Source organism: Narcine bancroftii, chromosome 9 (genome assembly GCF_036971445.1).
Source record: "Narcine bancroftii isolate sNarBan1 chromosome 9, sNarBan1.hap1, whole genome shotgun sequence".
NCBI lineage: Eukaryota > Metazoa > Chordata > Chondrichthyes > Torpediniformes > Narcinidae > Narcine > Narcine bancroftii.
This window is the reverse complement of record NC_091477.1, coordinates 102,305,589-102,330,144: the sequence shown is the minus strand read 5'-3', so window position 1 is coordinate 102,330,144 and position 24,556 is coordinate 102,305,589. Positions and strand designations below refer to the sequence as shown.

Genomic DNA, 24,556 nt, shown 5'->3' with positions numbered 1-24,556 from the left:
AATTTTCTGACTACATTTTTCTAAATGGACTTTCTAAATGCAGATTTTTATAGCCTGAGTGCACAAACAGGCTACAACTAAATGCAGTCAGTTAGTCTGGGCAGGGAATGTGCGGCTTTGAGAAAGCAACTAGCAAAAGATCTTTATCCTCGGCTTGGGGACTCAGTCATGGTCCACAATGAACAATAAATTAAGATTGAGAATGGAAATGCAGTGAAAACATTTTAACACTTGAATTTCAGAAATTTATATTGAAATCCTGAGTGTTTTGTCAAGAAATTAGTTCCTCCTGAATAAAGTTAAAATAAATTTCACAAAAAGCAGAACATGAAAATTTCAGGACAGGGAGCAAAGCAGAAGTTTAAATTTTAGGTTACTAAACTTTTTGGGGCTGTGAATACCTTGCTTGGTTGGGACTGCACAAGAAGAGTGCAGTGTATGATGTAGCCTCAATTCTATGTGTAAGCTTGAATGGTTCTGAGGTATTGGCATACAACTGAAGAGAATTATAGAAGAATATAAAAGTGAATCAATGGAGCTTGATGAAAACAGGGATGATTGAGTGCAGGAAAATGAATACAATATTGAATCTAATCTGCTGAAGGGCTTGTGTGAAGCAGAATTCAGGGGTCAGCAAAGATCTCCGGGCAAATAAATCAAGAAGTGATGAGAGTGCAAATTAAGTTTTGAGAACAGGTATAAGGAAGCAGCTTTCAGAGAAGAGTGATCACCTCATGATAGATTGAACTCAGAATGAAAAATTTAGGTCCAAGATTGAGTAGCATGATATGTTCAATCTGAGTGAATGACATTAATAGCAGAAGCACAGACACTGAACCAGAAGTTGCAAAGAAGAACTGACTAAAAATTGTCTCATCTGGATCTTGTTGTTGGCCAGATGGTAACTGTAGAGTCAAAGGTACAAAAAATGTGGCAAAGTGGGATATTATGTGCATGCGTATGGAAATTGAATTTGCTCTTGTGGGATAAATGATTGAATGAAAAAGCACCAAATATTGATCTTTGGGATATACTAGTGAAGGAGAGACAATTTTTATGAGCTGTAATTATAACTTTGAAAGAGAGATGAGTGAAAAGTCATGATGGAACATATAGTACTGCCACACCTTGGAAAAATTCAAGTTATTTTTATCTGTGGAGATCTGATTTAAAACTGAGCTTTTTTCCTTGGGAAGATTTAGATATACTGCACAGTAACAGGCCATTTTGGCTCATGAGTCCATGCTACCCAATATACACCCAAGTAACTTACACCCCCAGTACATTCCAAATGGTGGGAGGAAACCAAAGCCCCCAGGTAAAGCCCACGCGGACACAGGAAGAACATATATACTCCTTACAGACACCAATCGCTGGCACTGTAAAGGTGTTACGTCAACCATGTCACTCTAAAATTGCTTAAAATAGCATGAACTTAACAGGAATTTTAACTCGTAAAATCTGTTACAGTAATTTGTGGGGAACAGAAAATAAATAGAACAAAGAAAGGCAAATGATGAAACATGGACCAAAAGTGACAATGTGGAAGTTTTGTTAAAATTGCATTTTGCAAATTAATTGAAGGTAGAGAGAGTTGTAAATGGATGAAAGGATTTGAGGAGCAAATGCAAGAAGATAATTAAAGGTGCTGCCAATCACGTTGGGATGCTCAAAAATCAGAGAACTAGGTATTGAATCCAGAGATAGTTTAGGGTGAAGTCAAGCCTGTGGAAGTTTAATAACAAGCTATAGAAGACAATATGCCAACAAGGCTGGTTATGACAGGGAAAATGGGGCCAAGAGAAGCTGATTTTTGGAGAAAGCTGAAATTTGTGCAAAATGAATGTTTGTCAGAAAAGAAATTGGAAGAACTGAATGAAAAGTGGCAATAGCGTAGATCAAGTGTTCCTCCGAGGTAAGAGGATCATTGAGATCCCATTAAGCCTGTTATTTAAATCAGTTATTATCAATGCACCCCCTCCCTCCTTTCTGGGGGCAACAGCCTTGCTTTCTTTTCATTTCATGTAATTTTTTTTTTAAATAATGTAAAAATGGAAGAAACCAAAACTTGACTGCTGCACAGGGAAGGGGGGGGGGGGCATATACTTTGAGCAGAGTCTGGGGAGAGTCAAAGCTGAAGAAAGGTTGAGAATAGCTAATTTAAATCATACCAATTTGTACTTTAATCCAGGAAGTCATTCTATCTCATATTCTTTGTTAGATTGACTGAACAAAACCTGAACACATTCACGGTTAAAAAGAATTGATTCAGCATCCACAGCAAAATTGTTCCAGACCGCCAATATTATTAAAGTGGAAATATGTTCTCTAGTTTCACCAAATGGCCCAGTTCTGTGCACCTCCATTTCAGGAAATTGTTTCCTCCTCTATGTTATTCCTTATTATTGTAAACACCTTCTGATCTGAAGGTAACACAAGCCAGGTTTTTCTAAAAATTTAAATTTAGACATACAGCACAGTAACAGGCCAATTTGGCCCTACAAATCCGTGCCACCCAATTTGTGCCCCATTATCCTACACATTTTTGAAGAGTGGGAGGAAACTGGAACCCCCAGAGAAAACCCACACAGACATGGAGACAGTGTATGCTGCATATTCTCAAATTTTAACCCCAAGGCCATTGTATTGCTTGAACATGCATATCCTGTACCTCCTCTCGGACTGATGTAGTTTTCTTGATGCACAGTGGCATTTGCAGTATTCTGAGGGAGAACTGACCAAGGCTGAAACATCACTCCCTTTACTTGCTTTTTTTTTTAAATGCCCGGAGGCTGGCATTCCATTTACCATTTTAGTTCTGTTTTTAGCATTCAGTGACCTGGCCAAAGGAATTTGTTAGCCTATGTTCAACTTTGGGTTTCTGCACACTAAAAATATATTTTGATTTAAAAAAAACAAATCCATATTTTCCCCCCTTTGGACTCCAACTATCACAGTTTTGCTCTTTTACTACATTCCTGCATACAATGTAACTCACCTCTCTCAACATTCAAATTATAATATACTTAGTGGCACATTACAAGTCCTCTTCCCACCCCTACAGAGCCACTACCACAAATCAGTGAACAAATATTTCTCCTGAATTTCCTCACCATACCTCCCAAACTAATTGCATTTCCATCACAATATTTTTTTTGTGTGTTGTCATGTAAAATCTTATTAAATATCTTCCACTGCTTCAATGTAACTGATGTTATCAGTCAAACAGTACTGACGCTGTTTATATCGAATCTCTTAATGATTTAATACTAAGCCAAAGGAAATTAGTAATATATTCTAGATAAGTTCTGCCTTTATTACTCGAGTAGTTCTTCCTCACATTTCTGGTCAAAATTAAAACCTCTATTCCAAACTTCTTGTCCTTTTTAAGCATCATGGAGACTGAATAAGGTCTGAATTAGATCCTAATCGTGTCCCCAAAAATGGTCCTCATATTATATCCATTAAACTTAATTTCCTGTGTAAGGATTTATTTAGTATTGGGATCCAAGTGTTATGGCCATGGAAGAAAGTGGTCTTATAGCTGTTTGCAGTTGAGTTCTGCAGGGCTCGATGCTTTGGTCCATTTTAAAGTTGAATAGTATAATGGTAAATTTGGACTGAGAAATTTGCAAAAGTTGCCAGATTACTTGTCTGATTGTTAGGAGAAAGAAATTTGTAGATTACAGGAAGGCATTCATTGCTGGCTGGTAGAATTGTGAAAAGCTGTGATCAATCTACAGAGGAAATATATGTGGGGAGGCAAAGGAGTGGGAATGTAGGGAGACCAGGGGATGGGATAAGGGGCCCTTTCCTTTCTGTAGTGGGAGACACCTGGAGGATCAAGGCCCTTACACCTCAACTCTGGAAATCACAGCTAGTTATCAGGACTGATTGGTTAGATGGTGGCTCCTTTGGAGCAGAGAAGATTTAATGGAGGTGTATATAGGTAGATGAGACCCAAGTAAATGGAACAAAACAAACCCATTCCTCAGTTGGCAGGATGACATACTGTAGATGAGAGGATTTTTCCCTGGTGATGATAAGGTCTGCAGCCCTTCCTGGTCCTGAAGGTTACAGGTCAGGCTTGCTGATGTGCGAGATGATGATTATCTAGCTCTGCCCGATATGGCCAGAGAGGCGCTGGAGCAGAATTTGTCCCAGGAGTGGGGTTGACAGATCTCCTCGATCTGGTGAAGTCCTGCCGGCTTCCCTGGCGGGTCATACCCTTTCCTTGGGCCTTCCTGTCTAGCCTTCTCCCTTCAGGTGGTATCAGGGACACGCAGGATCCAGTCGGTTCTCGCTACCGTCTAGCTGGTCCCCACAATGCTTTGGTTACGGGAAGGCGTGGGGGGGGGGGGGGGGGTCTCCACTCGGTGGGACATTAAAAAGAGATCCAGTTCGGTTTTGTTCCAAATACTTGGATGGGTCCAAAGTCGCCCATTGACTTTGGTGGTGGTATCCCCGATGTACGAAGTGACCTGCTAATGGACAGTGGCAATCTCCTTCCCTCAAATGTTCACACACCCCCCCCCCCCACCCCCCCCCCCCGCCCTTTCCTCCACCGCTCCCCATCCCGACCTGGTCCCAATCTAGGATACCTTTCACACTGAATGGCGAAGAGGAGGTTGGATCTGACCAGAGTGAGTCGAGCTTTGGCCACTCCCGTGGACGCTGACAGCCGGCCAGGTGTTGACGTGAGCAAAGCCACAAAATCTGCGGAGAAAGCACAAAGCCTGGTGAGTTGTTGCAAGCGCCACAAGCAGATGCCCTCTCCTTGACGCGGATGTTTAAATGTCTACCTGTCCTGCTGTCGTCCATTGAAATGTCGTCGGAGTTGATGTACGACCGGTCGTTGAGACTTTTTTGCAGATCATCCTCTTTTTCAAGAGGGAAGTACTCAAATCCGTCGAAGGTGGAGTCAGGCTTCTTCTCTGAACTGCCGGTCCTTTCTGCAAGGTAGAACACGCTGCATGTTAGTTACCTCCGAAAAACTGGGGAGTGAGATTTTTTTAAAAAGTTTCGGGTGGCTGGACATTGGCGAATTATCCTCACCTTGCGGGCAGCTTTTACAGCAGTGTCCAGGCAGTAAGATCGGGGAGTCACACGGAGGCTCTCGACAATCGTGTTTGATATTTCGGCAACTTACTTTACCACTAACTTTACCTCTTCTATTTCGTTGCTTTAAATAAAAAAATGAAACGTTGGAACAATGCTGGTATTTCCCGGTTTGAAAACATATTAGGAAAGAATAGCTGTCTATCAGTAATGAATAAAGAAAAACACAATTGCAGATGTAAAGCACGAATGGTTGAAGTAAAAATACAATGCTGGAGAACCTCAACTCGCCGGAGTTGTTTGACCAGCCGAGTTTCTCCAAGCATTGTGATATTACAAGCCTTGCAGATGCTGGAATTTTAAAACAAATGATGGAAAGCTGGAGGGGGCTGTTCGGGTCAGGCAGTATCCATGGAGAGAAAAGGACATCGACCCTTTCTCCAGACTGCATAAATACTATCCATTTCACTGCACGGACGCGGTCTGGCCTGCGGAGTCCCCTCCAGTTTCATCTACTCGGATCCCACAGGGCGATTTTAGCGCCCCCAATACTTTTCCTTGCACTGTTCTATTATTTCTCTCAGGCGTTATTTTGTTGATCTGCTTAATAATTGAGAATGGCATCGTTTGCCCGAGATGTCATCTTATCAGCATAATTGGGAGTAATATGCTAACACGCATAATGTTCATCCAATACACAGACATCCATAGAGATAAATACAATCAGACAGCACCTAATTAGCGGTGTGAATTGTAATGAGGAAGTTGAGTATCTCTTGAAAATGGAAACGTGCATTGCTCTGCTCTGTAAGTAGCGCATGATACTGTAAGTAGCGCTAATGGAGAAATAAATATATTGCGTAATTGTGGATAATTTGCAGACTGGCATGAAAGGTGACAAAATTGGTTGATGTTAAATGAAGCGGAAACTGGGTATTAGCTAATTTGTGGATTTCGCAGCTGCAGGTGAGAACTCTGACCGATTAACCGAATCTACTGCCTACCAAAGGTTGTTATACACTACCTTTGCACAGAAGCGACCTGCATTCAATCTGCTTCACGAAAGCTCATAGGTCTTTAGACCTACTGCCGAACACGCACAAACTGGTCGATCCCAGCCATTTAGACTCGTGCCGCCCAATTAATCCACAACCCCACACGTTTGGGAGGGTAAGAGGAAACCGGAGCACCCAGGGAAGCCCATGCAGGTCACGGGGAGAACGTACAAATTCTTTACAGGTAGACTATTCGACAAATATCATGAACTACAGGTCCTACGGGCTCTTCGCAATATCAATGCACGACACGGATTAAGACAGATATCGAAGTGTATTGGACACATTCTAAAATAAACGTGATGAAATCTCTTAATATACATTTAGTGAATGTTCCTATACTTCAAGATAAAGAAGCTGTGGAAGAGAACTCGCAGTAATAAAGTCGACTCTGTAAGTATGGCAACTGATGCGACGATCTTGAAGAGGGTTTAGTACAGGCTTACTAGGATTGGGCCAGGAATTACTGTAATGGACTGGAGCAGCTGGAGTTGTTCTCCGTGGAGAAAATTACAGTTGGAAGAATGTTGATAGGACTCTACATCCCGTAACAGGGTACGTGTGGGGAAAAGCCGTTCCCATTTCCCGGGAATACAAAGTGAAGGGCCACAGATGCAGAGATGGGGAAATGCAAGGAATGCCAACAAATGGAGAGGATGTGAAACCGTGAGGGTGTACAAGCAGGGTCGACCATCGTTCTTAAAAGATCACTGGAACCGATGTTAAAGGAAAATAATTTGCATTGACGCGGGGGAGGGCGAGGGAGCCGTGTGGACTCGATGGGCCGATTTGCCTTCTTCAGTGCCATGCTGATTCCACGATTCTGAAAAGCCGAAATTTAATTTCCACAGAACGGGCACAGTAACCGAGATAATGTAATGGTGTACTTCAAAGAAAACTTGTATATGTTTGTTGGAGTAAAACACGAAAGTCTGTAGACACCGCGGTTGAAGTAAAAACACAAATGCTGGAAAAATTCAGCAGATCAAACAATCTCCTTTATAGAGCAAACGTTTTGGTCTTCAGCCCTTCATCAGGCAGAGATGTGCCTTTATCTCCGCTCGATAAAGTACCCAGTTTGACCTGCTGAGTTTCTCCAGCGTTGTGTTTTCATGTTTGTTGGAGACTTCGAATTACATGGAAGTAACATTCAGTAAAGCGTCGCATGGTTTGAAGGGATTCTTTTTATTCAAGGAAAACAAAGGGAAATCCAAAATGCAGTTGAATTTTTAAATGAGATCTAACAATAAACATACCGGTTCGCAGTGGCAAACGACGCAGTGCATTACTCCGAAAGGCTGTCCTAGATCTGGGTGCCATGTATCCTGGAGCGTATACACTTTCCCACCGAAAGAGCATCCTACAAAATGGCAAGAGAACGTCCATCACCAGACGAAAGACCTCCAACTACTATCCAGATATGCACCGTTAAAACAAATGTCAAATAAGAAGAACGGGAGAGAACACTGAAAGTGAAACAAGAAAATGTGGTGAAAGATGGACTGGGAAGAAATGGTCTTAGGAGAGAATTACCTGCAGTTCCTTTAGAATGGACGAGATCATCTTCTGCTTGAATGGGTAAAGGAGGAACCTTCAGTCGGAAGCCAACTGCTTCAGATATCAATTTCAATAAAAATAAATGTAACACGGGAACCAGACAATGCATGTTCATTTTGTCTACTATATCCAACAAGTGAAGGGGAAACGATTCCAACTAACAACAGACAGTTAAGAGGCCTTGAGAAGTTTGGGAAAACGGCGTCAGCTTGTTGTGGCTACACGAAATCCAAACCTTCCACTACCTAGTGCGCGGACTCCCTGTTTTTATATTCTCTTAACAAAGCCCTGAACATGCATCAAAGTCAACAAAGCCTTAATCACTGGTATATTCAAATGGTCTCATAGAAAGATGATTAGCAGACACAGCGTGGGACCCTCTTCAAACTCACTGGGAAAGTGTTAAAACAATGAAAAACAGACGTGGAAATAACTGGAAGCCGCGAACCAAGTGTGTATTTTAAAACTGAGGACTATTGCTATGAGATTGAATCAATACACAGACATCCATAGAGATAAATACACTTTTACAAGCCCCCAGGCAGTGTTTGCATTTGGTTAAACCAAACCAAGACTTGAGTGAACACTAAACATTTTGTTTCTGCACCAAGTATCTGTTCTTATTCTATACCTGTTAGTAATGAGGAGAAAAAGTACTCACGTGAAAGACAATTAATTATTGCACGTCTTATGTACGAACATTTAAGATCCGAGTTTTACATTCCACCAGAGGCGATTTCATCAGATATATTCAAAGTATTGGATGGCAGAAAATTAACCAAGAATAATTTGTTGTCCCTTATTCTTTAGTAAGAATTTAAATCATGTTCCCTGTCCTAATTATGATTAATTCCCACAGTTCATTTTGGAAACACCCCCTTTCACTTTCTAAATATGAATGTATTTTATTTCGTCCGCTAACATGTACAGAGTAGAAATATGGAATATTTTCTGAACTGCAAAAATATCTACATTGACAAATAAATCCAAGCAGAAAATCTTGTGCAGAGTTGAATACAAGTCAACACTGGGCTGGGGCGGGATTGTACTCAGGTGTCAAATACCAGTTTCTTGAGTTCTGCCTCAGTTCCATGTTCCAGACATCGGTGCAAAATGTCTTTGCTAGTTTTAGATTACATTGACAAATAATCACATTGTAGGAATTAAATTAATTGCTAGCCCGTGGAAATAGTCTGTACTATGAAATACGTCGATTGACACCAGAGAATGATCTGAGAAATAATATGTGATAAATTGGAACCAACACAAATCAAACAACCAATTGGATATATAAAATATTTTAATTCAGAAAGACAGGCGATAATTAAAGCATCACGTGACCTTTGTTTTATATGTTGAAAAACCCGGCATTCCTTAAATTACCCTGCACTTTACACTCGCAAATGCCCCCATGCGCATCACTCATTAGGGTTGGCATGCAATGCAACAGCGTGGCCCTTTAACTCTGGAACTTCGTCGCCAAAGAATGAAGTTTATTTTTATTGTAGGTTTTAAGAGGCATTAAAATGGAAAGTGCATTAATACCCCACAAGATCCGCGTTACAAATGCGGGCAAATGCTCTTTTCAATCTGTCCCAATTTTTGAAAAAATGTGTGCCAATATCCAGACATCAACTTCACGCATAAGATCAAGCACTCCAAACAAATTCGTGGTTCTACAATTAGATCTGTGCAGAGATAGCAAAATAACAGCCTATAACCACATGGCGCATTTAATACTATATCATTTTTAACCACATAAGGTCAGTTTATTGGATATCCAGTAACCCTCCAATTAGTAAGCGGAAACCACTGTCTTGATTTACCACGCCTGTCCCCTAGTCACCAGAGAACCAACTGAAAGTGTCCCACACTATGCACACCCTTTGTGTTATATTTGTCTCCCAGGTGAGCCCAGACAACTGGGAGGATTGGACTTTTAGAATTTAACATTTTATTTACAACCCAGTAGAAGCCGATTCCGGCCTTTGAAACTCATGTCGCACATTTTGGAAGGTGGAGGAGACCGGAGAACCCGGGGGAAACCCGCACAGGTCGCAAGGAAAAGGTCAAACTCCTTACAGGTAAATTATTTGACAAATGTCATAAACTACAGGTCCCACAGGCCATGTTGCATGGAATGAAAGCGAGCGAATGGAGCACATGGAGAACGCACCCAGACATATCTGTTCCATCCGGTACATTTCTGGGGGGAAATGGTTAGTGGAACTGGCACCAGCATTCATTAGAATATAATATCAGAATTATGAGGACTTCACATCGGCATGTGATCGGTGGGAATGAAATAGAAACCAAACCCACTTGAGCCAGTTCTAAATTTATCTACATCAAACCAGCTTCCCCGAAATTTTGGACGTTTTTCTATAATTGCTACCGTTGGGGCAAGGAAAAATTTATGTTAAATATGGAGAGATTTGCTTAAGACAACTGTAGTGAAGGTTGAAGAGGTCATCCAGGAAGTAGAAGATGTTGCAATGGTCACATTTGTTCTTGGCCTTATGAAGTCTTGATATTGTATCTTGTGGACAAAATGTTGTCCAAAGCCATCCCAATTGAGTCAGGTTTGCCCTGGTTCAGGAGATCCACCCAGACCAAACCTACATGGTCACAGCCAGAAAACTCTCTGTCAACTTCATGCTGCTCAGAGATGCCATCATCCAAGTGAAGGACATGGATTGGTACCATGAGAAGGGTTTCAAACAGATATTGCGCCTGTACATGATGGATGTGCTCTCCAAAATTGGCTTTGTGGAAGGATTCCAAAATTGGATTAAACTGCTCTACAGAACACCCATAGCACAGTCCAATTCAATGGGTGGGAACCAGATAGCTTCCCCATCAAGTATGGAAACAGACAGGCAGGGTTGCCTTTTCTCTCCAGTCTTATTTGTGGGCTGCAGAGAGCCATTTTCTGATTCCATCAGGAAGGATCAGGGCATAAGAGAAGTAACTTTGCCAGGCAGTGGAGGCATTCAAGGCCTCCCTATACATGGACAATACCACTATGTTCTCTTCAGACACATGATCACTCTGCAGACTGATCAGCATCTATGGTAATTTTGAGTCTGCATCTGGCACCAGGGTAAACTAGAAGAAGAGTGAGGCTATGTTCTTCACAATCAAATTTAACTATCTGAAGGTGTTGGGGATCTGGTTTGGAGGGGTCAAGGGATTCAAAAAGAATTAGTTGGAGCAATTCACAAAGATCCACCAGAAATTGGGTCCATGGGTGTGGCACTCCCTCTCAATAATAGGGAAGAACCTGGTGCTCTTGGTATGGCATGGAATGCAGATGAGGCTCATCCCCCACCCTTTTTCCCTGGCAGTCACCAGAGCAGACTTCTGGTTCATGTGGGGATCCAAGATGGAAAGGGTCTGCAGAGTCACTGTATACAAAGCACAAGGGACAAGGGCATACCTAATGTGGCCCATATCCTAATGACCACCTTTATGTGTGGCTGCATCAGACTATGTGTGGAAGAAAAATATGAGGGCACCAAGGGCCACTATGTGCTGATGTTCTACCAAGTGTTGTGAAGGATGAGCCTGGTCCCAGTGCTGCTCAATGTCCCAGTCAGCTGGACTTTGCTACATCACCTATTCTTGGTGGAAAAGTTTTTTTTCCAGACGAATACCTTTGACCACAAGGCTATCAAGCAGTGGTCAGCACATAGTGTCCTGCAGACACTGAGAGGCAAAACCTTGATGAGCATGGTGGGGTAGTTCCCAGAGGAGATTGTTGAGATAATTTGGCAGAATTCCTCATTGCTCACAAAAATTCACCAGGATTTGGCCTGGCAGATGGTGAAAGAACTCCTCCCTTCCTGTACAATGGAACATGACCCACAATGCATTTGTCACTGAGATGAATGCTGTGGAATAGAGACAGCCGCCCACCTTGTTGCAGAATGCTTACAGCCCCTTTCACACTTGCATCCCAGTAAATAGGCCGTTCAGTGTCTGGGGATAGGAATGGGGGTTTGGCCTTTCACACTAGACCACTCCTAACTGGGACACACTTACGAGGGTTTATCCCAGGCGTTTGGTCTGTTCTACCTTTAATCGGAAGTGCCTGAAATTTTGCTGCCCGTTTCACACTTGGCTGATCTCAATGGCGTCTTCAGACGCCAGGGATAGTACTAAGGGGCCAAGGAACAGTTACCGAGCAGTGAGGGGCTTGAGACCGAGAGGAAGCCCCTCAAACAGCCGAGGGGAAGTAAGGATAAGGCTCCATAGAGGTGGTCATCGTGTAAATAGAAATGAATGTAATAATGTCGTATGGAGACGAAACGAAAGGTGGGAAGAGACTTTGAACGGCTTACGATACGCAAATGATTTATTGTGAATTTTATTTCTGGTCAAAAGTATATTGTACATTCAAAGGTAACGTGTCAAAGCTTAGAGATTTAGTTAAATTTTGAATGAATTTTAATTCTGTATTATTTCTGTCATTTTTTCAACACAGGGCTCCCGCTTAATTACAAGCGCTCGGGCTCCTCGCAGAAATTCAAGGAGAAATGAGTGTTGATCAGCAGAGGTGTAAATTAGGGTGTTTCAATGGGGGCCAGCTGGGTCCCCACCCACCCCCCCCCCCCCCCCATGTGAAAGCCACACAAGGAGAGAGCGCGCAAGGTTAAATATTTGCTACCGAAATTGACAGGACAGTGACAGTTACTGCCAACAACGAAGCCTGCCATCGTCATTTTTGCTGAATTAGAAAGAGGCATCGCCTTTGTTTGGACCAAACTCAGTTCAAGAAGCTTCGAAAACAAATCCTGCCAATGCTCTTTGAAATTCAGTTTGATCTATATGCAGAGTTGTTAAGAACCTGTTAATAAATAATAAGCCGAATTTCTGAGTGGGATTCAATTTTTGCATTGAATTACAAAATGTATTCAAACATGTTTGACTTTTAAGGTCACGAAGCGAAAACAATGTTTTGAGGGTGATATTTTTGGTCTGTTTAATGTTGCGACTTGCAGCTTGCTTTCAATACTTACTGCACTCATATAAATACACAACTGTAAATGTTAAGTGATAACGTGCCAATCACACACTAAATGCCCACGCCACAGCAGCCAGGGTGCGAGAAGCGTGTGCAAGCTTAGAAAACCTGCAAAGATAGATTTATTCGGTAATGCGTTATCACTGTCACCTCTTCACAGGAGAGGAAATAACATCGAGATAACGGACGGTGAAATCCTGCCAGACGCAAAAGATTAAGACAGAAAACAATAAGAAACCGATTTCCAGTTTGCTAGCCTGACATATAATCACTGAACCTCGGGATGGTTAAAAATAATAATATTTTACTTGCAACTTTACTTTATAACCAGGAAGGCTCATTGCCAGTTTGAGCTGGACTAGGATGGAGCCATTTGGACCTCGCAGCTATCTCGTTCTGTTCATTGGGTTCCATTCAGTACCTTTAAGCCTGCGTTGATAGAAGGTGTTTTTTTAAAAAACATTAGATGCCCAGGTAACGGGGCCATCAGTCCGCAGCAAAACACCAGCAGTAAATTCAAGGCCTCACAATAACTTTGAAAGGAATGTTTGAGGTCACATGATGGTTAAAGGAAACAGTAAAGAACAATAAATAATACGAGGCAGTCCCATTTAGAACGGCAGGAAAATCGGATCCCACTTCACTTGCATTCAGTATCAGGGTGCGGCGTTATTGCAGTGTTAAAGAAACGTTCTTAATTGACCCATTTTTTTTATATTGGCTGTGTGGAAAACCAAACCTCGATGAAGGGTTCAAGCCCGAAACATCGGTTGTGTATTTTTATCTTTGCTACATGAAATTCTGTTCATTGTTTGACCTGCTGCTTCACCCAGGGGTCCACATTTTACTTCTGAAAACACAAAGATCTCACATAAAATTACTGGAACACAGGCTGCTCCAGTTTTCTGCATGACATTTAGGTTGTGAATGTACTGTCACATTGAACAATCTTTAGAAACCAATAAATGAGAGGGCTAGCAAAAGTACCTCAATTAGGAGAAATGGTGTTTAAATATCGTTCCACGAATAGGTTAATAAACAATACGTTTTGATATGCCACGATAAAGGCATCCTCAACACGGATTTGGACTGTCTGTGGCGGGCGTTTAGAATATATTACAATAAGTTATTTTCTAATTCTGCAAACTTTACAGCGCCAGTGATCGGGTTCGAATCCCGCGCTGTGTGTAAGGAGTTTGTACGTTCTCCCCGTGTGTGCGTGGGTTTTCTCCAAAAGGCTCCGGTTTCCTCCCACCGTTCAAAAACAAAACGTGCGGGGTTGTCGGTTAATTGGGGGTAAAATTGGGCGGCACGGACTCGTGGGCCGAAGCGGCCTGTTACCGACCGTCCTGAATGTGTGTCTAAATTAAAAAAAAATTAAAACAGGACATGAAAAACGAATTTTAAACCTAACAATGCATTTGGTATTTCATATTCATTCAAGTGCCGCACAGTAACATAGCTTGAACCCCAACGGCATGAACATTTTTTATTGCACTGCTCAGTAACAAAGTGGATTGTTTCAAAGGTGCGAAAGGAAGGATTCGGTTTAAACTTGCAAATTAAATGTAACCTATTCAGACGCAAATGTTTTCACAAATAATGATGCATTATTGATTTGGGAAATGCATAAAAGCAACAACTTCTTCCCGTAAAAGGTGTAAATGGCTGGCATACAACTTTCAGGTGTACAACTCCAAAATTAATTTCCTACCACTAACCAACTTGTGCGAAGGGACAGTGCCGACACTTCCAACACTTTCCCCACAGGATAACGAGGTGTTTATTGATTCTAATTAGGAAATAATTTGCGATTGCTGCATAGCCGAGTTCAGGGATGGAGGGAGGGGTTGGGAAACAAAAGCCCATTAGATTTAGCAAATGTAATCAGGTTCTCAAGAATGATTCATGCATTTTTAATTATCAGTACTTCCTCTATTCAATTGGATGATGAAACTGTTCTGGTGGAAGTAAATACTGAAAATAGAACGAGAATGTGTTTAAAATGTGTATCCAAAAAGTAGTTCAGACTGTTTATCTGCTCACAATATTTGAATGCCTATCATCAGACTCCTCAAACAAGCACTCCACTTCAAGACCCACGATGGCAACCGATTATGAGGAGAGAGGAAATGATTGAAGGATGTTCATGAAGATTCAAGATTCAATTTATTGTCATGGAGTAATGCAGTGCAATATTATATGAATTTCACTTTAGTCTGCTGTAAGGCAGACAGATTTGCCATCAGCAGAAAGAGAAGCAAACGAAAGTCCCCTCAGAGACACCAAGTGTCTGTGGATTGACCTCTGCAGCCCCCCCCCCCCCCCCCAGCCACACAGACTCCAGTCCAAACCATCAGCAGCACAAGCTCCAGATGTGAACCTCTGACATGATCAGGACCCTCTTGCATCCCAGTTTCAATACCTGGTGGCCCTTGAGCTAGTCTCCAGCAGTCCTCTGCCTGGTGTGAATCCCTTGACCATAGTCATCAGCCTCCATGGATTCCTCGCCTTGAGTCTCCAACAGCCCATCACTTGTGCATTTCTTCAATCGCAGAACCCCTCAGTTGTCCATCACGGTGGTCTCCATTCCATGGGTCAGTTTCTCTGCTTCTCCTTCTCAAAAGGGGGATAGTTCCCCATTTTATGGTGCCCTGTGACAGCCCACTGCTCCCCAGAAGCCTGCAACCCCTTATAGGCACCACCATCTTGGGCACAGACCACCAAGGTCACAGTATTTTAAAATAAAATCACTGTCAGTACCATTTACATCCCATTTAAAGCTTGTACAGAGCTGATGGCAGTAGGACTGGCAGATAGACCCCATGTGTCCTGATTCCTCATTCACTCCTTGGAATTCCCACCACATGACTGCTCAAGATAAAGATGCATCCAGGATATCTTCATTAGGCGCACACAGAAAATGGTGGAAGAAACACACCAGTTCTACACTATCACTTTGCTCCCTTCTCCTCTGGCAAAGTCCCACATGTTGATTTCACATTGGCTTAATCAACCACCTCAGATCCCAGAAAACTGAGAGGTGGTGCAGAGGAGGTTCACCAGATTAATTTCAAAGATGAGGGGGGAGGGGGTTAGCCTATGAGGAAAGATTGAGTAGTCTGGGATTTAACTCATTGCAATTTAGGAGAATGAGAGGGGATCATAAAAAATGTTTTAAGAGTATGAAACACAGAGATAAGATAGACGTAGGTAAGTTGTTTCCATTGGTGGGGGGGACCAAAACTGGGGACATAGCCCCAAGATTCAGGGTAGTAGATTTAGAAGAGATGAGGAAGAACTTTTTTTTTTCCCCAGAGGGCAGTGAATCTGTGGAATTCGCTGCCCATTGAAGGAGTGGATGCCATCTCAGTAAACATATTTTAAGACAAAGTTGGATAGATTTTTACATAGTAGGGGAATTAAGGGATATGGGGAAAAGGCAAATAGGTGGAGATGAGCCTATCATCAGACCAGCCATGATCTTATTGAATGGCAGAGCAGGCTCAATAGGCTGGATGTCTACTTCTGCTCCTTTTTCTATTTCTTATATTTTTATGAAGCAACTCACCTGCAACCACAAGGAATTGCCCAAGAATAAGTGCATTTAGTTGAATTTCTTGGTTAGTTTTGGACGTTTTGTTTTCTGTTCATTTTAAAGAAACCTCTTATAAGACTTAGGTCTCAAAAGTTGTTTATTACTTAGATTGAAGGGTGTTCTGTAGATATTGTTGACCAGGCACTCAAAGGTGGATGCAAAGCATCTCCTCCATTGTCTGATCAGACTGGCTTTTCATACTTACCCTATTCTTTTGCTAAATACCAAAGATATTTAGAAGATGAGCTTAGATATTTAAAGCAGACTCAGATCATAAGAAATGATTCTGATCTAAAAGATTCCCTTTAATTCATATTCAACAGATTATTGTGAAAGATTTTGTTTTGAAGACAAACAGCCAAGTTTATTTGTATCTACCATTGAGTAAATAATTACTTTCTTTCTTTATATTATTAGTTAATGGAGAAATGTTGGCCGGAATATTAGCTTGAACAAAAAAAATTATGATTCTTGGAAGATAGATTTCCTGGCACAACCATCTTTAGCTGCTTCACCAATGACCTTCTTTGAATCATACCATCAGAAGTGAGAATGTTAGCTCAAAATGGAGTTGATGATTGCACAATGTTTATTTCCATCCACAACTCCTCAGCAAATGAACTGAGGATGCCTGCATGTGAAACAATCCAGACAAAATTCATATATGAGCTGGTGAAATCCAAGTAATGATAGCACCACAAGATGTCCCAACAATATAGCATTCATTTAACCACTGAACTTTGATCACCATTCAGTCATAAACATCCTGGGTCTTAACCAGATCGGCCATGTAAATACTGTGGCTACAAGAAGAGGCCAGGACCTGGTCATTACCTGATACCAAAAGCCTTTTCATCATCTTCATTGTGCAAATTAGAGACATAAAGACATACTCTCCACTTGCCTGGATGAGATAGGTGGAGGGGCAGGTAGTGAATAGGAAATGGAGAGGCTGTAGGGAGACTGAGATAGATTAGGAGAATGGGCAGAGAAGTGGTAAATGAAATATAATGTTGAAAGTGTATGGTAATGACTTGGTAATATGTATGGAAAGTGTATGGTAAGTGTATGGTAATGACTTGGTAATATGTATGGAAAGTGTATGGTATGTGCAAGATCTTGGCGCCTCACAGTTCGGCGGGCAGCAACCTCCTTTGAAGAAGACCGCAGAGCCCACCTCACTGACAAAAGACAAAGGAGGAAAAACCCAACACCCAACCCCAACCAACTAATTTTCCCCTGCAACCGCTGCAACCGTGTCTGCCTGTCCCGCATCGGACTTGTCAGCCACAAACGAGCCTGCAGCTGACGTGGACATTACCCCTCCATAAATCTTTGTCTGCGAAGCCAAGCCAAAGAGAAAGAGAAAGAGTATGGTATGTGCATGGTAATGAAAGTGAAAGGTAATGCTGTTTGGTAAAAGGAATAAAAAGTCAGACTATTATTTGGATGGGGAAAACATTCAAAATTTGTAGGTGCAAAGGGACTTGGGGGTCCTCATGCAGAATATCCTAAAGTTTAACCTCCAGGTTGAGTCAGTGGTGAAGAAGGCAAATGCAATGTTAGCATTCATATCTAGAGGAATAGGATATAAGAGCAGGGATGTGCTATCACTAAAGATAAAATAAAACTTTTCAACTCAATTGTTTGAAACCTAGTCCTCAAAACAGTCTTTAAAGTCCGGGTATTTTTTTTCTCTCCTCGCTAGCAGTTGCTTTCTTATCAAAATGGCCAGAGATACACAAACCAGTAAATTTGCAGTTGTTAAATCATTCTTACATTCACCATTTTTGTCAAATAATTTCCAATGTTTTCTGTATTTTCGTTGCATTTTTATTTGTGCTAACATTATCAAAGGAAGTGAATATTGTCATCAGTGAAATTGAATTCTTGAGGAATTTTGAACACTCACCATAACTTTACCAAACTCGTGGCAAAAATCTTGATAGACACAATGTAAAGGATGTTTGACCTATTTCCATGGTTTCTTGATATGATGGATGGAAATCATCATCGAAATACAATGAGGTAGAATTAGATTTGTTATAAGCTGCAAAATAAAAATATTAAAGTGAAAATGGGGAGCAGGGAAAATAGAATGAGCAAAAATGCATTGAAAAGCTCAAAGACTTTCAGCTTTTATAGGTTATTACATTAAAACCTGTTTCTGATACCAAAAGATATCTGAACATATTACTAATGGAGTTCAATAAGCCACCAGTGCAATCAAGTAAAAAATATAACAATTGTATTCCAGCATTGAAGGATAAAAGAAAAACCCAGGAGCACGAGTTATAATTGTAATATTATCAGAAAAGTATTGCTCTAGACCAACAATCCAGGGATACAAGTTTGATTCACACTTGCGTAGCTGGGGAGCTTAAATTATGTTGAATAAATCATGCTTAAAAACTTGTGACTGTGTAAATGAAAATTACAGGCAGAAATCCAGTGAGTTAGTGTCAAGAATCAGCTGTGTGATTCCAGATCCACAGTCATTGACTCTTAACTGACCTTTAAATTAGTATTGGGCTTGACAACTGTACTGGCATCCTGGGAATAAAAAAATATAAATTTAAGCTACTAATTAGCTGCTCTGGAACATGACAACAACAACGTTGATGATATCTGAAGTTGTACAAGACTGACTGGAAATCTGATTAAAAATAATTTCCATCCATCAGAAATAAAGCAGAGAATTTACTGCCATCTGGGAAACAGAAACTTTTCTGGTTTCTCCTTATGTGAAACTGACTAAATATCTTGTCAATCAATGGTGGTTTTTCTTTACTATAAAAAAATACTCCTTCAAATTAACATGAGTCTTTAATTCATCAATGTGAAAATTATAACTGTCATTTATAATTTTGAGCAAAAAATCCCGAGAAGCCACAGAAATACCAAAAGCTATATGTAAGCCTTTGTTTATAATTTGGCATCTGGGAACTAGTCCAGTGCAGCATATTGACTGTGTAGATAATAGTCCAGAAATTGGATAATAGTCCAGAAATTGACCCATGATTTTTGCATGTATGGAGTACAAGTTCCACTTTATCCCGAGTAGATTGGGTGAAATGGTGCCAAACACAAAATTAAGCCTGGCCCTTCTGTGTGCTATTCACATTAGCATGCCTGATGAAGCTCCTGAATAATATCATTATTTGTACAAAGCATATATACAGTATATGATCTTGCTGATATAAATTGCAGAGGAAGTAGTCTCTCACCTTGCTAGCTTATTGCTTTTTTCTAAGTAAAGAGGCACTATGTTATTAACCAGAAGACCTGAATGGATACCCACAGAGGTGGCAGTAAAGTCCAGAAAATGTGGTGCAAGTAGCAAAGTAATATCACCTGCTGCAATTTGTATTCAATGTTTGCCTCATTGTGCTAACATTATTGAAGGTTTACTGTGGCCAAGCCTAATCACTCAGTGTGGGTTGCAAACCTTAGGATGGGAGGCAAAGAAATTCTCATTTGCAAAGAGTCTCCTGCCTGGAACTTGCTTATAAACAATGTTTCCAAAGGATCAGGTTTTCCAGGACTTTCATCTCAGAAATAAATACATCAATGCTAGACATACTCAGCAGGTCTAGCCTCATCTGTGGAGACAGACACAGAACTGAAATGGTTTTTTTTCTGCAAATGTTGCCTGAAATGCTATCTCTCCTTTATAAAGATGACCATCCTTGATTAATTCCTGCCCCTCTGTGAAGATTAATCCTAGCCTCAAACTATTTTTCAATAACTTATCTGCCACAGAACTTAGACTCACCAATCTGTAATTACCTGGCTTATCCCTGCTGCCTTTATTAAATTTGCTCTGCTCCAGTCATCCGGCACCTATTCCGTGACAAAAGAAGGTCTGAAAATTTCTGAAAGAGCCCAACAATTTCCTCTCTTCCATTGATGGCAGACCCTGAGGACTTCTTCACACTTAAGCTCTCCAAGTTATAACATATTTCTAGAGTTCCACTATACCTTCCCTCCCTGAATTCTCTGACTACAATGTCCTTCACCATAGTGAAGAGAAATATTAATTTAATACTTCACATGCTGTTTGTTTCTAGGCACAGATTGTCCCTTTGATCTCTAGTGGGCCATACTCTTTCTCTAGTCTTGAATTGTACTGGGCTCAGTAGTGGAGAGGGTCAAGAACTTCAAATTCCTGGGTGTCAACATCTCCGAGGATCTGTCCTGGAGCCTCCACATTGATTCAATCACAAAGAAGACTTGCCAGCAGCTATACTTTGCGAGGTGTCTGTGGAGATTTGATGTCACCTAAGACTCTCCTAAACTTCTACAGGTGTATTGTGGAGAGAATTTTGGCTGGTTGCATCACTACCTGGTATGGAGGCGCCAACTCTCAGGACAAGAATAAACCCCAGAGGGTTGTTAACTCAGCCTGCGACATCACAGGCACCAGACTTCACTGCATCGAGGTGATCTTCATGAGGCAGTGTCTTAAATAACCAGCCTCTATCTTCAAAGACCCCCACCACCAAGGCCATGCCCTTTTCCCTCTGCTACCATTGGAGAAAAGGTACAGGAGCTTAAAGATGAGCACTCAATGGCACAAGGACAGCTTCTTCCCCTCCGCTATCAGATTCCTGAATAATCAATGAACCAAAGACACAGGCTTACTTTTCGTGCACTACTATTTTAATTTTTTTTCAATTTATAGTAATGTTGTAAGATAGTTATAATATGGATGCCTGTACTATGATGCTCTCACAAAACACCAAATTTCATGACTTGTTCACGACAATAAATTCTGATTCTGATTCTGGTTTTTGATCTCGATTCAACTGAATATCTCAATATTTATTTCCACCAGAGGGCAGTCATACACGTACAAGTCAAACACAGGCATTAAGGTTCTGCTTAGGAAAAATGAAGGAGGCTTATGGCAGATTTCAGTAGTCAAGATATGTACAAAAAATATGGGAGTATGCAAACAGAGGACATGAGATGGAGCTGGCAGGCAAGATAAAGGACAATCCCAAGAGATTGAATAGGTATATTAAAAGTAAAAGAGTGGAATTGGTTCCATAAAAGATTCACAGGGCTGTCTTTCTGTGGGGTCACAGGAGATGGGTGTGATTTTGAACAAATATTTTTCATCAATTGTTATTGTAGAGAAGATCATGGAAGTCAAGGAATTGAAAGAAACAAGTGCTGAGGTGCTGAACCATATTAGAACTACTAGGGAAGAGGACTGAAGTCTTGGATGCCTTGGAGCGATTTAAAGTGGACAAGTCTCTAGGGCATGATGAAGCACATCCTTGCACATTGTGGAAAGCTGGAAAGAAATTGTGGAGGCCCTTGCTGAGAGACTTACATCAACTTTGAAGTGCTGGAAGACTGGAGAGGGGCTAATGTTGTTTAAAAAGGCAGTAAGGACAAGCCAGGCAACTATAGGCCAGTGAGCTTGACATCAGTAATTGGAGAAATGCTGGAGGGTGTTCTGAGTGACAGGATCTACTAATGTTTGGATAGTCATAGACAGACTGGAGGTAACCAGCATGGATTCATGCCTGACTGGCACGTTGAGTTGCATGAATCTGATAGAAAGTTTTTTGGGGGAAGTGGTAAAGAGGATCAATAAGGGCATGGCAATGGAAACTGGATATATGGACTTTCATAAACCCTTTGACAAGATCATACATGGTAGGTCAGTCTGGAAAGTTAAATCACAAGGGATCATGGGAGTCAGAGGGTAGTCATGGAAGAATGTTTCTCTGATTGGAGGTCTGTATCTAGTGGTGTGATGCAGAGACTGATGTTGGGACCACTGCTGTTTGTCATCTATATTAACAATTTGGATGGGAATGTAGTAAACTTGATTAGTAAATTGTGGATTGCCTTTGAGTACAAGTTCTTCAGGCGAAAACATCCTCTAGGCTCTGAAGGTGAATCCTGTGCGATGGTTTCCAGAGCAGACTGTCAAAGTCATTTGGCAAACAAGCACCAAACCCTGGCTTGACTGGCAGTAACAGTGGCCCTCCCTGCTGGATCCTGCTTGTACAGTCAGAGATAAATTCCCACTGCAGTGCAGATTAGATGATTTTCCACCTTATGGACTGTGTATTTGTCAAGAAGTCTGGAAAAGGATGCAAGGGTCCATGTCGAAATTCATCCAAAGCTGCTAAGTCTGTGATCTATGTTTCCAGGAAGACGTATTAAGACAAATATCTGCTGCAGAACATCATCAATTCCATGAAAGATGCACTTTGCTGTGTCTGACCCTTGTTTGTCTTCCAAAGTAAAAAGATATCTGTAAGTGAAAATTGCCAATTGGCACATTCTTGGATGCAGCAACACATGCTGATCAGAATCAGAATCAAAATTTTTTTGTCATTGACATGTCACAAAATTTGTTGTTTTGCAGCCACATTAAAGATGTAAAATTACTATAAATTACGTTTTTAAAAAATTAATTTAAACATACAGCATGGAAACAGGCCATGAGTCCATGCTGCCTTATTTACACCCTATTAACCTACATCCCCGGTACATCTTTGAATGGTGGGAGGAAACCAGAGCCCTCAGAAAAATCCCACACAGACACGGGAGAACGTACAAACCCCTCACAGACAGTGTGGAATTTGAACACCGGTCCAGACCCAATCGCTGGCACTGTAAAGACATTACGCTAACTACTATGGTAACCATGCAGGGTCCTGTGTGACAGCCTCTCAGCACTTCATGGGTGTATTATTTAAAGCAGACTCATGAGTGGCGTAGATGCATTATACGAGAATGAATTGGAACAGAGAATGGTAAGACATTTTATCAATTGTATTTTTGCGCATTTTGTTTGAATAAAGTACATTATTGAAACTGGAACAAATTAAGGAACAATGTGTTTGGAGACAGAGATCATTATGTTGATTCCTGATATGAAGTGGTTGACATATGAAGAGAGGTTGTGCAGGTTAGAAGAAAGGGGTGATCTTATTGAAACATTTAAAATTCTTCTGGGAATGACAGATGTTTCCCAGAGTGGGAAACAGGGAAAAACCCTAGAATTAAGGCATATTGTTTCGGAATGAAATATTTTTTAAGGCAGAGAAGAAGAATTTATTCTCTCAGAGGGCTGTAACCCTTTGGAATTAGGAAGCTGGTCTCAAGACCATGATCAGATCAGCCATGATCTTATTGAATGGCAAGGTAGGTTTAGCCCCTGCATACTTTCCTTATGTTCTGTCAGGCAAATAAGGAATGAGTTAGTTTTATGTACAACAATTTCAGAGGTAAACATGAAGCAATGATATGTTAATAATACAAAACCTAAATGACATTTTGAGTTTCTCCATCACTTTTGTGTCTGGTACTAGACACCAGCATCAATAGATTTTTTCGTGTAACTCTGATTTAAACATGAAAGCAAACTGTAAGGACCAAAACATAAAAAACTAGAGGATGTCTTGACATTCAATGGTATTATTATCGCCAAATACCCATTATCAATATCCTGGGATCATAATTTACCAGATATTAATTTGCAGCTGTCAATAAACAGCATGGCTACAGGGGCAGGTCAGAGGGTGATTATTATGTGGCAAGTGATTCAATATATGACATACTGAGGGCTTTCCACAATCGACAAGACATGTCAGGAATGTGATGGAATATGCTCCACTTGACTCATTGAATGCAGCTCCGACAATTCTCAAGAAACTCAACACCAATGCAGCCCATTTGATTGACACCCATCAACCACCCTAAATATTAATTCCCACTATCACTGGCACACAGAAGCTTCAGTTACCCATCTAAAAAATGCACAGCAGTTACTCCCCCAGACACCTCCAACTACACATCCTACATCCACAACTGGGATCACCAAAGGGTGCTTGGAAACTATCTCTACATAGCAATGGAATTTGAGCACAAATTCTCATTACTTATTGATCTTCTCAGTAAAGTATTTCTTTGTTCTCATTTCCTCTGCATTCCCATAGCTGGATAAATAGTCTGCTGAATCTATTATAATCGCTAAAGTCTACTTGACTACAATGGGACTTGGATAAGGATAAACAGGTAGTCATTTGGTTTTAGGTGCTGAACTTTAATGTTAATTCTTTTCAGTGAACATCTGTAATGAAAATAGTTTATTTTACTGATTGATTCCTCAGGGTGTACCAGAATACAAGCCTCTTCGCCTGCATAGATGTATCTTGGGAATTAAATTGCATTGACTCAGTATTGAATTCCCTGGACATCGAAGATTTTGTTTCCTGAACACTTTTGGGCGCA

The 24,556-nt window shown here is 41.0% G+C and overlaps 1 protein-coding gene and 1 long non-coding RNA gene across 3 annotated transcripts in view; one reads left to right on the top strand and one right to left on the bottom strand.

The window, feature by feature from the left end:
* Nucleotides 1-24,556, bottom strand: part of chrd (chordin) — a 215,032-nt gene that overhangs the window by 28,919 nt on the left and 161,557 nt on the right. The window contains exons 3-7 of one of the 2 annotated variants that reach the window (XM_069897075.1): nucleotides 18,207-18,344; nucleotides 7,370-7,473; nucleotides 5,056-5,182; nucleotides 4,803-4,952; nucleotides 4,602-4,716 (exon numbers count right to left, since the gene is read on the bottom strand). In XM_069897075.1, the coding sequence (XP_069753176.1) occupies nucleotides 4,602-4,716; nucleotides 4,803-4,952; nucleotides 5,056-5,182; nucleotides 7,370-7,399 (422 nt within the window). In that variant the 5' untranslated portion in view covers nucleotides 7,400-7,473; nucleotides 18,207-18,344. The remainder of the gene's footprint in view (nucleotides 1-4,601; nucleotides 4,717-4,802; nucleotides 4,953-5,055; nucleotides 5,183-7,369; nucleotides 7,474-18,206; nucleotides 18,345-24,556) is intronic. The other variant, XM_069897076.1, reaches the window with a different exon arrangement.
* LOC138742539 (uncharacterized) lies at nucleotides 4,748-12,535 on the top strand. The gene is made up of 3 exons (XR_011344253.1): nucleotides 4,748-4,959; nucleotides 9,640-9,754; nucleotides 12,157-12,535. It is a non-coding gene; the product is annotated as an uncharacterized lncRNA (long non-coding RNA).